The 13,994-nt window shown below is 40.1% G+C and overlaps 1 protein-coding gene across 4 annotated transcripts in view; it reads left to right on the top strand.

Annotated features, from left to right (window-relative positions):
- The window catches only part of POLE2 (DNA polymerase epsilon 2, accessory subunit), a 52,080-nt gene that overhangs the window by 13,190 nt on the left and 24,896 nt on the right, over positions 1 to 13,994 (top strand). For 3 of the 4 annotated variants that reach the window (XM_025391699.1, XM_025391696.1, XM_025391695.1), the window contains exons 4-10: positions 875 to 952; positions 1,088 to 1,181; positions 5,692 to 5,766; positions 8,891 to 8,974; positions 10,139 to 10,195; positions 10,628 to 10,676; positions 11,880 to 11,952. In XM_025391699.1, the coding sequence (XP_025247484.1) occupies positions 875 to 952; positions 1,088 to 1,181; positions 5,692 to 5,766; positions 8,891 to 8,974; positions 10,139 to 10,195; positions 10,628 to 10,676; positions 11,880 to 11,952 (510 nt within the window). The remainder of the gene's footprint in view (positions 1 to 874; positions 953 to 1,087; positions 1,182 to 5,691; positions 5,767 to 8,890; positions 8,975 to 10,138; positions 10,196 to 10,627; positions 10,677 to 11,879; positions 11,953 to 13,994) is intronic. The other variant, XM_025391698.1, reaches the window with a different exon arrangement.

The raw sequence follows: 13,994 nt of genomic DNA, 5'->3' as shown, positions 1-13,994 counted from the left end.
TGAAGAAACCCCGCCTTTGTTAGAAATACAAAATTAGCCGGGCGTGGTGGTGCATGCCTGTAATCCCACCTACTCGGGAGGCTGAGGCAGCAGAATCTCTTGAACCCTGGAGGCGGAGGTTGTGATGAGCCAAGATCGTGCCATTGTACTCCAGCCTGGGCAACAAGAACGAAACTCCATCTCAAAAAAAAAAAAAAAAAAAAAAAACAACAACACTGTAGCTCGTAAAAGTAGAGATTTCTTTAAGATGTGACTATTGTTTATATAATTGTTCTTTTTCAACAGATGAAATTCTTAACTGGAAGTTAACTTGATTAATTTTTTTTTCTTGTGAGTTTTGGCAATGCTTTCTTGTCCCTTGAGATGAAAATGCACAAGCTAAACATTTTACCCCCATAGTATTTTTGACACTATAAGAAATTGTGGGCCAGGCATGGTGGCTCACATCTGTAATCCCAGCACTTTGGGAGGCCGAGGTGAGTGGATCTCCTGAAGTCAGGAGTTCGAGACCAGCCTGACCAACATGGAGAAACCCCGTCTCTACTAAAAATACAAAATTAGCTGGACATGGTGGTGCATGCCTGTGATCCCAGCTACTTGGGAGACTGAGGCAGGAGAATCACTTGAACCCGGGAGGCAGAGGTTGCAGTGAGCCGATATCACGCCATTGCACTCTAGCCTGGGTAACAATAGTGAAACTCTGTCTTAAAAAAAAAAAAAAAAAAAGAAAGAAAAAGAGAAAGAAATTGTGTGCCTGGCCTGAGAAAATGTGAAAAGTGTGTTATTACAAAGACTTATAATGCAAGTTATCATGTTCACCTAGAGTACTTACGTTTTAGTAAATCAGGTCTGTGTTTTGTGGGATGTTTTTCAGAGAGCACGTTTTCAATATCATAGGAGCATTTGATATTCCACGCTTTGTGTACAATTCAGAAAGAAAAAAATTTCTTCCGTAAGTATGCCATCCACTGATTTTAAATTAATTTCAAATGTACTTTTTTTTCCAGAAGGTATATAGTCTCTTGCTTCACTTTTGGCTCACCTTTGTGTATTATGATAGTCAAAAATAGGCATTCTTTTTTTCTAGGCTGTTAATGACCAACCACCCTGCACCAAATTTATTTGGAACAGCAAGAGATAAAGCAGAGCTGTTTCGTGAGCGATATACCATTTTGCACCAGGTAAGTTTGGTAGCAGGCAGAGGGGAGGATACTAGGTAAACAGAGAGAAAAAGAGACTGTTTCAGTTTAGGGAAATCTCAGAGATGTTTAATGAATGGAATTTTGTGGTCCAAAATTGGTCATTCAATAAACTGTTACTGAGATTTCTGTAATTGAGACCATGTAGAAGATGCAGAGCTGAAAAAGCTATTTTCCTCTTAACAACAATGATGGTGGTAAAAATAGTAGTTATCATTTAATACATGATATGCCAGTTAGCACTTAACATACATTATTTACCTCATTTAATCCTCATAATACTAATATATGTTTAAATGCTCTTATTATCCCCATTTTACAGATGAGGAAACTGAGGCTTAAAGAAGTTTAGTAACTTGCCCATAGATCACATATAGTAAGACAGGATTTCAATCCAGCCTGACTCTAAAGCCCAGCCATTGCCTACTATACTTTACTACCTTCAAGTAGCTTACAGTCTATGAAGTTATAGACATTTTTGCAAATATATAAAGTAGAATTTTATATGTGCTATAACAGAGATACAAACAATGTATTCAATAAAAGAATCAGGGAAGGCTTCAAGGAAATGATGGCATTTGGCATGGACCTAGATTGCTTTAATCTTGTGGAAATGGGGAAAGGGTGGTGGTGATTGTGAACAAAGGTACAGCAAAAAATGGACTCTGTGCAGGAAATGATGAGAAAATCAGGAGTAGCATGGGATCAGTTTGGAAAGGCAAGTGGGAGCCAAATTGTAGGAGCACTTTGGATGCCACCCTTGGGAGTTGGGACTGTTCTCCTTGTGCGAGGTGCTTTGGAATACCAGAGAAAATCGCAGCCAGGTTTTTTGAGTGCTTCCTCCCCCAGCAGATATGGGGATGACTTAAGAGTGTGAGAGAAGCCTTCTAGAAGTCTGTGCTATTAGTCTTGGCATAAATGATAGCCTGGATGAAGGAAGTGGCAAGGGGTGTAGAATGAGGGCATCACCCTCAAGCAGCAGAAACTATAAGCACATGGTGACTGTCTGGATGTGAAGGAGAAGGGAGGGGGTGAAGAATCAGAGACGAGTAAGGCCTGGAGTCTGAGAGAGTAGAATATAGAATAATGCATTAAACAGGAAAAAGAGAATGTTTGTAGAAGGTGATGGCAGTTTCTGTTTTAAGCATTTGAGTTAAGATTGCCAGGAGAATATCAAGTGAAGTGTACATCTGGAGCTAAGGAAAGAGAGCTGGTAGCATGAGAGAGATTTGGGAGCATCTGTATAGAGTAAAAAATGGAACTACAAGGATGAGACCCTGGCAGAAAGAGAAGTGATAAAAAGAGAAGAGGGAGGCTAGGCGCAATGGCTCACGCCTGTAATCCCAGCACTCTGGGAGGCTGAGGCGGGTGGATCACCTGAGGTCGGGATCTCGAGACCTGTCTGACCAACATGGAGAAACCCTGTCTCTACTAAAAATACAAAATTAGCCAGGCATGGTGGCGCATGCCTGTAATTCCAGCTACTCGAGAGGCTGAGGCAGGAGAATCACTTGAACCCGGAAGGCAGAGGTTGTGGTGAGCCGAGATGGCGCCATTGCACTCCAGCCTGGGCAACAAGAGCGAAACTCCATTTCAAAAAAAAAAAGAGAGAGAAGAGGGGAAGAGGATAGATAGAACTTGGGGGCCAGGCGAGGATGATGTTATATGGTAGAAGCACAAGAAGGCTTCAAGGAGGAGCAGATGGTCAGCAGTAGGTTAAATAAAGGTTGAAAAGAATGATCCTTGAGGAAACAGTATCCTCTGCTGCTTTCATTGCTGACATAGTGTTGCCAGGTTAATCTGCCCAAAGTGTAGCTCTGACCACCTCATGGGTTTTGCACAGAAGTCTTTCAAGGAAATTGACTGCCTATTAAATGCAGATTATCCTTAATATGTAAGATCTTCTCTCACACATAATTGTCCTAATCTCTACTTTTCCTCTAGTCATACTCTGTGCTGGAGCCAAAACTGAAATATGGAATTATTGTTTCTGTTTCTTTCACTACTTCTGTGACTTTGTTTATCCTGTAGACTGCTCTTCCCTCTTATCTCCACTGTTGAAACCGTCCTAATTTTGGAAGGCTCTTCTCAGATTCCTCCTTTCTGGAGCCCTTCTTGATCTTCAGTTGGATACAATCTTTTTCTTTTTTATTTATTTTATTTTTGAGATGAAGTCTCGCTCTGTTGCCTAGGCTAGAGTGCAGTGGTACAAACTTGGCTCACTGCAACCTCTGCCTCCTGGGTTCAAGTGATTCTTCTTCCTCAGACTCCCAAGTAGCTGGGATTATAGGCACATACCACTACACCCAGTTAACTTTTTTATTTTAGTAGAGACGGGGTTTCACCATGTTGGCCAGGCTGGGCTCGAACTCCTGACCTCAAGTGATCTGCCCACCTCAGCCTCCCAAAGTGCTGGGATTACAGGCCTGAGCCACCATGCCTAGCTGAATGCAATCTCTTTCTGCTCGAACCGAGTAGTACGTCTTTTTTTTTTTTTTTTTCTCCTGAGGCGGAGTCTTACTCTGTTGCCCAGGCTGTAGTGCAGTGGCGCAATCTCGGCTTGCTGCAACCTCTGCCTCCCAGGTTCAAGAGATATTCCTGCCTCAGCCTCCTGAGTAGCTGGGACTACAGGCACATGCTACAACACCTGGCTAATTTTTTGTATTTTTACTAGAGACGGGGTTTCACTGTGTTAGCCAGGATGGTCTCCATCTCCTGACCTCGTGATCCACCTGCCTTGGCCTCCCAAAGTGTTGGGATCACAGGCGTGAGCCACTGAGTCCAGCCGAGTAGTACGTCTTTTATGTCACTGACTGGACTTGGCCCTACCTTGCATTTGAGGTATTTACCCTGTGATTAGGCTGTGAATTCCTTGTTTATCTCCTCTGCCACATTTGGCACTGTCCTTTATACAAAGAAGGGGCTTAGTAAACACCATATTTCTTTTTTCTTAAGTATGTTTTGAAGTCTACTCTGTTATTGTGGGTGTGCCACTTATCCCTTCTGAGCCTCATTTATTCATCTGTGAAATAAACAGGTTGAAGTTCAGTCCATTCATATTTTCATTGCAGTTATCTTCCAGAAAATCAATCTGATGTTTTCATTATCCTACTTCAAAATCTTTGTTTCTCATTGTCTATATGATAAACTTCTTGGCTGGGGATACACAGTTTGTATTGTCAGGGCTTTTTGAGTTGGAGGTTACGGAAACTCAAATTGATTAAAACTGAAAAAGGAATATATTGGTTTAGCTTGTATTATGAAGTCTAGAAGTCCACCAGTTTCAAGCCTGGCTGGATCCAGGTGTTCACACAATATCAGGAGGCATCTGTCTCTTTCCATGTCCCAGCTCTTTTAAAAAATTGATTTTACTTTCAAATAGGTTCTCCCTATAAAGTGACAAAGATCTCCACTAGTAGCCTTAGCAACTCTTGGAAAGAGAGTTCCTCTTTTCTAATTGTTCTAGCAAAGTCTTGAATCTGTCTTTTTTGAGCCTACCTTGAAGCACTTGCTCATCCTTGAACCAATCACTGGCCAAAAGGATGGAGTACTTTCATTTTCTAGGCCTTGAATTCCTATCTATAGAAAGGAGAAGGGGTATCAATCCTACCTAAACTATATGGACTGAGAGTTGGGGAGGGAAGTATCCCGACATGGATCTTACTAATCTCTGGCCTTGTCTGCACTCCATAATTCAACTGTGTTAAACTTTGCATAGCTTCCTAAATACTCTAACTCTTATGATTTCTCTGCCTGAAATGCCGTGTTTTTTTTTTTGAGACAGAGTTTCGGTCTTGTTGCCCAGGCAGGAGTGCAGTGGCACGATCTCAGCTCACTGCAATCTCTGCCTCCCGGATTCAAGCAATTCTCCTACCTCAGCCTCCTGAGTAGCTGGAATTACAGGCACCTGCCACCATACCCAGCTAATTTTTGTATTTTTGGTACAGACGGAGTTTCACTATGTTGGCCAGGCTGGTCTCGAACTCCTGACCTCAGGTGATCCGCCCTCCTTGGCCTCCCAAAGTGCTGGGATTACGGGCGTGAGCCACTGTGCCTGGCCCTGAAATGTCTTATCTCAGCCTCCTTTTGTTTCTTACTACCCAAACCTTATTTATCATCTGGGCTGTTGTTCAATGGCCCCTTTGGCCTGGGGTACAGTCAGCCCTCACAGTACTTTGTTGCGTGGTGGCACTTCTCTTTCAGTAGCCCCAGTGCTCTCAGAGTGACACTTGGTTGTTCTTCATATCCTCAGCCCACTATGTGCTGCTGCCATATGCATAATAGACCTTTAAAATTTTTACTTTTATTTTTTTAATTTTAAAACTTATATTACTAGATATTTGTATGTTAAATTATGTGGGTTTTCAAATTTGTTGAGAATGAGTAATAGTGACATTAGTTTAAGGACAATGTTTTATCAGGACACTATTTTAGTGAATCTTATATTTAAATGTCTGTTTCAGGAATTCATGTGAATCTTTCTTTTTTATAGAGGACCCACAGGCATGAATTATTTACTCCTCCGGTGATAGGTTCTCACCCTGATGAAAGCGGAAGCAAATTCCAGGTTAGAACATTATCCTAGTTATGTAGGGGATATAAGTGTATAAGTTTAATATTTGTTGCTTAATTCTAATTCGTTGAATTTTAAATGAAAATAAACTACTGGTAACTGTTTAGCTAACTGGACTGGCTGCATGCCCACTTTTGATCTAGTCCATTCCTAGAGTCCTGTGTCCCACAAATCTCTATCAGAAGCTACTGCTTCCTTTGAGAAGGCCCTGATACAATGCTAGCCCCAGATACACTCTGGCCTCCAAGATAGCTTTCTAGCCCATTTGGATACTACACTGGCTTTCTGATAACTTTTCAACATTTCTTTTCTTGCCCTCACTCATCCCTTAGTGACCATAGCACTAAGGAACACAAATACTGGTTCCTTGCCCAACTCATCCCTCGTGACCACCACACACAGTTATTGAACTAGAATGTGTTACATTGGTAGAAGTGAAAACTTTACTTAAGGTACTAAGGAAACAACATTTATAGAATGAATGTGAGAACACAAATGGTTCCCACAACCTGGGCAACATAGCAAGACCTCATCTTTACAAACAATAAAAAACATTAGCCAGGCATGGTGGTGTGCACCTGTGGTCCCAGCTACCTGAGAGGCTGAGGTGGGAGGATGACTTGAGCTTGGGAGGTTGAGGCTGCAGTGAGCTGAGATCATGCCACTGTACTCCAGCCTGGGTGACAGTGTAAGGACCCCCTCAAACAAACAAAACTTTTATTAGAGTATAAATTAGGTTTTAGAAATTGGCATTACTTATATTTCCCTACCAAAGATCATCTATATGTTTTCCATATTAGGTTTTCTCTGGCAACTGAGATGCCCACAGCCCAGGAGCCTTTTCCCTCGTCTCCTCTTTGACCAAGTAATTTTAAGGCTTAACTAAATAATTATTCTTTTCGAACTGTCTAATTCTGTATCTGTGATGGCACATTCCCTACTTAAATTACATTTATCTACCTGTATGATAATATCCCTTTACAGATTGCAAAAATGATGTGCTAAAAATTACTGTTATTTTACTTCTCCTGTGTTGTTTTAGGTTCTTTTTTTTTTTCTTTTGATAGAGACATGGGGTCTCGTGATGTTGCCCAGGCTGGTCTTGAACTCCTGGCCTCAAGTGATCCTCCTGCCCCAGCCTCCTGAGTAGCTGGGACAATAGGTGTGCACCACTACACTTGGCTAGGTTCTTTTGCTTTCCCTTCCCCCTTCCCCCTTTCCCTTTTCTTTCCTTTCTTTCCGACAGTCTTGCTCTGTCACCCAGGCTGTAGTGCAGTAGTGCAATCTTGGCTCACTGCAACCTCCTCTTCCCAGGTTCAAGCAATTCTGCCTCAGCCTCTTGAGTAGCTGGGATTATATGTGCACACCACCATGCCTAACTAATTTTTTTGTATTTTTAGTAGAGATGGTATTTTGCCATGTAGGCCAGGCTGGTCTTGAACTGACCTCAAGTGATCCATCCACCTCAGCCTCCCAAAGTGCTCGGTTTACAGGCGTGAGCCACCACGCCCAGCCCTACGTTCATATTTTTTAAGAGTAACTCCAGTATTAAATGTTAAGGTGATTATTATGGAATGATAGGATTGTATAAGTTTTTATTTCTTTCTTGTCTATATTTAAAATTTTTTTCTATAGTATACATGAATTATTTGTAATAAGAAAACAAAGATAAAACGTAAAGATAAAAGAAGCTCCACTTGGTAATTTCTATAAATATGAAAACTTACATATCCTTTTATCTAGCAATTGTGTTTCTAGAATGTGTAGAACTTTATTCAACAGTTATTATCTGTAGCTGGATGCAGTGGCTAGTGCCTGTAATCCTGGTGACTCAGGGGCCTGCGGTGGAAGGATCACTTGAGCCCAGTTGAAGGCTGCAGTGAGGTATGAGAGTGTCACTGCACTCTAGCCTGGGCAATGTGAGACCCCATCTCAAAAAAAAAAAGAAAAAAGTTTCTATCACTGTAGTGGGCCAAAGAAAGGTGCACAGAAATGTTAAAAATTGTTTTTATTAGTAGAAAACTGGGAACAACCTAAATGTCCTTTAATGGGAGTTTGGTGAAATAAATGGTCATATGTATAATATAGATATCTCTATTCTTTAAACAGAAGGAAATTTATATGTAGAAAAATGGAAAGATATCTCAGATATTAACTTCAAAAAGTTAAGTTGCAGAATAGTACATATACTATGATTTCATCTTTGTGAATAAACTGTATAGGTGTGTGTCATAAATTATATATGTATGTATTTACATATATTTAGGATTACATACAGAAAAAGTTGGAAAGGATTTTTTATTTTATTTTATTTTTATTTTTATTTTTTTGAGATGTAATCTTGCTCTGTTGCCCAGGCTGGAGTGCAGTGGTGTGATATCAGCTCACTGCAAGCTCTGCCTCCTGGGTTCACGCCATTTTCCTGCCTCAGCCTCCTGAGTAGCTGGGACTACAGGCGCCCACCACCACGCCCGGCTAATTTTTTGTATTTTTAGTAGAGATGGGGTTTCACTGTGGTGTCGATCTCCTGACCTTGTGATCTGCCCGCCTTGGCCCCCCAAAGTGCTGGGATTACAGGTGTGAGCCACTGCGCCCGGGTGGCAAGGATTTTTTACAATGGTGTCCCAATTTTTACTACCTTAAACTTTCTGATTAGAAAAAAAGATCAGATTGAGAATGTAAATAATAATGAGAGCCTTTTAAAATACTAAGTAAAATTAGAATATATATTTTTAAATAGCTTGCCAATTTTCAAAAGGTACTGTTCAAATAAAATAAAATTGATATTCTTTTCTATATTTTAAAAATAAATGTACTTATCATTATTCGGAATGATATGGTGTGGATTCAGTCATTGGTAAGAGCCTGAATTGATGTGGTGTTTCTTTAGGCATGATTCTTTCAGGCCGTCATATACTTGATCTTACAGCTTTTTTGGAAGACAAAATTAAACATCCTAAGTTTAATTTTACAACTTTATTTCCATTTTATTTGATTTTCTACTGTAAAGTAGCTATAAATGCTGAAATGTGTACCCCAAATTTACTTACTTATAAAAAGTTTAGTTTCTTGAAAGAATATATTTATAGTCTTTAAAATTTATTTTGTTTTATTTTAGCTTAAAGCAGTAGAAACCTTATTGGGTAGTACAACCAAAATCGGAGATGTGATTGTTCTTGGAATGATAACGCAGTTAAGAGAGGTAACTTAATAAACATCAAACTTTTAGTTTTGGCCTTGGATTGATAAAATGTCGGTTACATAGAACATTTTTGTGGCGGGCACAGGAATGTACTCTTTATTGAAAACTCGCCTCACCAACAGAACAATATTGGAATAGTGGTAATACAAGGAAATAGTATCATCATGTTAGAAGCCTTGGAATAAGGATAAATAATGGCTGTTGGCCAGGCATAGTGGCTCACGCCTGTAATCCCAGCCACTTTAGGAGTCTGAGGCAGGCGGATCACCTGAGGCCAGGAGTTCGAGACCAGCCTGACCAACATGGAGAAACCCTGTCTCTACTAAAAATACAAAATTAGCCAGGTGTGGTGACGCATGCCTGTAATCCCAGCTACTCTGGAGGCTGAGGCAGGAGAATTGCTTGAACCCAGGAGGTGGAGGTTGCAGTGAGCCGAGATGGTGCCATTGCGCTCTAGCCTGGGCAACAAGAGCGAAACTTTGTCTCAAAATAAATAAATAAATAAAATAAAATAATGGCTGTTCAGCAGAGAAACCCATTTCCTCTCTCCATAGGGCCTGTTTTACAATGATGTAAAAATTAGGTCATGTTCATTTTCATATTAGACTTTTTGTTAAATAAACTTTTGTAATAGTCAAAAAAAAAACCAGAAAACAAAAACACAAAAAACTTTTCTCAGTTACCAAGTGTCTTTTTCGTTTGTGGTTGGTTTCCTGAGTAGACATCAGGACAGTGTCTTGTCCGGGACCCCAGTTTGCATAGCCTGAAATTAGGCCCCTAGTGACCTCTGGATAAACAGAGAGTACTGGGTTTCTGAATATGCAATCTGCAGAGTATGTTCTGGTCACTTGGAGATGCTGTTGGCTGTCTTAGAAGGTACCTGGGGACCTCCGTGTGGCAGACATTGAGTGTCCCTCTTGCCATTTTTTATCTGGAGGAGTCATTCTCCATTTTGTACCTGTGAGGAGTCAGCATCTCAGTTAAGTGATTAGTCTGGGGTTATCAGACTAGTAAATGGAAGAGCCTGGACTAGAAATAATAGCTGATTTTTAAAATCCACTTTTCTCCCTACTGTATTCTGTTGTCAAACTTGTAGTTTCATTTTTTTGTCATAGTTTTCATTGTTACATAAATGTGGATTTATTTCTTTTCATTTTTTTTTAGGGAAAATTTTTTCTGGAAGATCCTACTGGAACAGTACAACTAGACCTTAGTAAAGCTATATCCTTCACTTGTCTGTATTTTTTAAAATCTGCATTAAGTGAATTGGGGAAATTGATTATATATCCTTCTAAAACTTACCTATTTGGGTTCTCAATGTAACTTCTCTATGTTGCTGGTATAGGAATATAGAGATATAATCCTAAACAGAGACAGAACAACTTTAATTTCCTCTTATTTGAAGAATCTAGACGAATGACTGACGAAGTTTATATCATGGTAAGAATGATCCACCCTGTCAATATTACCAAGAATTAAACATGAGGACATTTAAACCTAAATTTTTTAAAGCTCTTTCTAAGCTATGGTCTATTCACAGTTTCAAATGGGAAGTCTTTGAATTTATTATTTAGAAGCCTTGTTGGTCTCAAAATGTATGTTGACTTTATTACTGCCTCAAGAATAGAATTATTTTCCTCAGCTGTTGTATACCAGTTCCATAGTGGTTTATACACAGAGGCATGCTTTGTCTTAGCAGAAGGTAAGTCAGTATACTTTGTTACTGTCCTCCTTCTCATTCTCCAGTAAAACTAGTTCTGCTTTGGGTAAAATATGTTAACATGATATAATTTGGGATACCATTAATTAGAAGAGCATATTTTTGGCAAAATAACTCTTAGACTGTTAATGGGCTAATAGAAATCTTTTTGGGGTGATGAAAATGTTCTGAAATTAGATAGTAGTAATGGCTACACAACTTGTGAATATACTAAAAATCACCAAATGATACACTTTTTTTTTTTTTTTTTGAGACAGAGTCTCACTATGTCACCTAGGCTGGAGTTCAGTGGTGTGATCTCGGCTCACTGCAACCTCCGCCTCCTGGGTTCAAGTGATTCTTATGCCTCAGCCTTCCGAGTAGCTGGGATTATAGGTGCATGCCACCATGCCTGGCTAATTTTTTGTATTTTAGTAGAGACGGGGTTTCACCATGTTGCCCAGGCTGGTTTCAAACTCCTGAGCTCAGGCAATCCACCTGTCTTGGCCTCCCAAAGTGTTGGGATTACAGGCATGAGCCATGCCCGACCTGAATTATGCACTTTTTTTTTGTTTTTTTTTTTGAGACAGAGTCTCACTCTGTCGCCCAGGCTGGAGTGCAATGGCACAATCTCGGCTCACTGCAAGCTCCACCTCCTGGGTTCATGCCATTCTCCTGCCTTGGCCTCCCTAGTAGCTGGGACTACAGTTGCCTGCCACTACACCTGGTTAAATTTTTTTTTTCATTTTTGTATTTTTAGTAGAGACGAGGTTTCACCATGTTAGCCAGGATGGTTTCTTGTGATCCGCCCGCCTCAGCCTCCCAAAGTGCTGGGATTACAGGCATGAGCCACCGCGCCCGGCCCTGAATTATATACTTTTAAAGGGTGAATTGTATAGTATGTGAATGATATCTCAATACAGTTGAAAAAAACACTTAATTTTATATAGGGCCATAAAATGAAACATTTCCTAATGTGTATTTCAACACGTACTGCCAAACTGAAAAGCGAAAAGTTATGAATCTGTTTCTATTTAATGAACTTTATAAGTTGAGACTCTGTGGATCTAAAGTTGAGGCTGGCAACCTCTGTAATTAGTTCACAGGGCATAAGACTAGCCTGACATTACTGCTTTGTTGTAACATAATTTTGTCCTTTCAAACACAGAGGATTAGACAAATGAAAGTGATGTTACTTTTTTTCAGGTTGGTTTGAAGATCAAGTGTTTCATGTCAATGCCTTTGGATTTCCACCCACTGAGCCCTCTAGCACTACTAGGTATTAAAATGTTTGGTTTATACTCTACGGGAATTTGGTAATGCTGGCAGGAGTGAATGTAAGATAGTACATCATATCTCAGTTACTACAAGGTGTCAGGCTTTGTGTCAGAATGGAAAGGGCAATGGAAAATGAGAATTAGAAGACTGGGTTTTATATGTAATGTGAAAACTCACAGATTGGCCAAAGATTAGTTGCAATACCATCTTTGTACTTCAGCTTTAACTGGGAAAGATTTCCAGTCTATCTGTTTTATTTATCTTTGGGGTTGATGAGAGGTTCAAGTGAGATAAGAGAGAGAGACAGAATAACACTTAGAAGAATATAATTCCATGTTAATATAAAATTCTCACTTTTATATTCTAATGAATGAAAGTTATGTGAGGTAGCTTATAGCTCCTTAATATAAGTAAAAGCATCATAATATTAGAGCTATTCCAAAATGGCCTTCTCTTAGAGGAACTGAGCTCCCTGTCACTTGAGTTATTTGGGCAGAGGCTGTACGATAGTATAAAAGTTGTACTTGGTGGCTCATGGGTTGAAAGTAGTCTATAGACCTTTCTTTTCTTCTCCCCACTTTGAGGTGTTTAAAAACATTTTGAGTTAGTTTCCATTGTATAAAAATTAGAAGATTTCTCATAAAGGTCTAGGTTTCGGAGTTCTCTTTTAACAGTAGGATCTGGCAATACAGTGCCTGAATTCTCACATGGCAAAAACTAAACTGCAGTGGTTGCCCACTTTGGGCAGGGCAGGTATGTCTGCCCTAGTTACTGTCAGTGGACTGCTGCTTTGCTATTTGGTGTTATCTTCTTGGAGCCTGTAAGCATTCGAGTTTGCCATTTCTGGGGGAATTAAAGTAGTTGACTTCTAATCATGAGATTCTGTATGATGGTGGTGATATCAAAAGGAAGCATAAGGATTAAGATTTTAGTTTTATCAGGAGGCAGAGGTTGCAGTGAGCTGAGATCGCGCCACTGCACTCCAGCCTGGCAACAGAGTGAGACTCCATCTCAACAACAACAACAACAACAACAACAACAACAACAAAGATTTTAGTTTTAGTATGCCTGTATAAATTCAGGGTGCAAAGGCAACATTTTCTGGCTGGGAGTTTACTGGCAGGGCAGCCTTTGCAGAGCATCTACTCTTCCTGTTGAAGTGACTGAGGGAAAGGTACTGATCTTGCTAAGGAGAACACAAGCCCTAATCAAGCCAAGCTCACCTCGATTTGAGTGCTTTTGGTGCAGTTTGTGGCTTTTTCCAATATGGTAAGTTTCCTTTGGAATATGTTTAGAGCAAAATTGCCATTGTTGTGTTTTTTTTTTTTTTTTAAATTATGATTATACTTTAAGGTCTAGGGTACATGTGCACAATGTGCAGGTTTGTTACATATGTATACATGGGCCGTGTTGGTGTGCTGCACCCATTAACTCGTCATTTACATTAGGTATATCTCCTAATGCTATCCCTCCCCCAGCTCCCCACCCCACAACAGGCCCCGGTGTGTGATGTTCCCCACCCTGGGTCCAAGTGTTCTCATTGTTCAATTCCCACCTATGAGTGAGAACATGCGGTGTTTGGTTTTCTGTCCTTGCAATAGTTTGCTGAGAATGATGGTTTCCAGCTTCATCCATGTCCCCAAAAAGGACATGAACTCATCCTTTTTTATGGCTGCATAGTATTCCATGGCATATATGTGCCACATTTTCTTAATCCAGCCTATCATTGATGGACATTTGGGTTGGTTCCAAGTCTTTGCTATTGTGAATAGTGCTGCAATAAATATACGTGTGCATGTGTCTTTATAGCAGCATGATTTATAATCCTTTGGATATATACCCAGTAATGGGATGGCTGGATCTAATGGTATTTCTACTTCTAGATCCTTGAGGAATCGCCACACTGTCTTCCATAATGGTTGAACTAGTTTACAGTCCCATTAACAGTATAAAAGTGTTCCTATTTTTCCACATCCTCTCCAGCACCTGTTGTTTCCTGAGTTTTTAATGATTGCCATTCTAACTGGTGTGAGATGGTATCTC

This window comes from Theropithecus gelada, chromosome 7b (genome assembly GCF_003255815.1).
Source record: "Theropithecus gelada isolate Dixy chromosome 7b, Tgel_1.0, whole genome shotgun sequence".
Lineage (NCBI taxonomy): Eukaryota > Metazoa > Chordata > Mammalia > Primates > Cercopithecidae > Theropithecus > Theropithecus gelada.
This window is presented reverse-complemented; position numbering and strand designations above follow the sequence as displayed.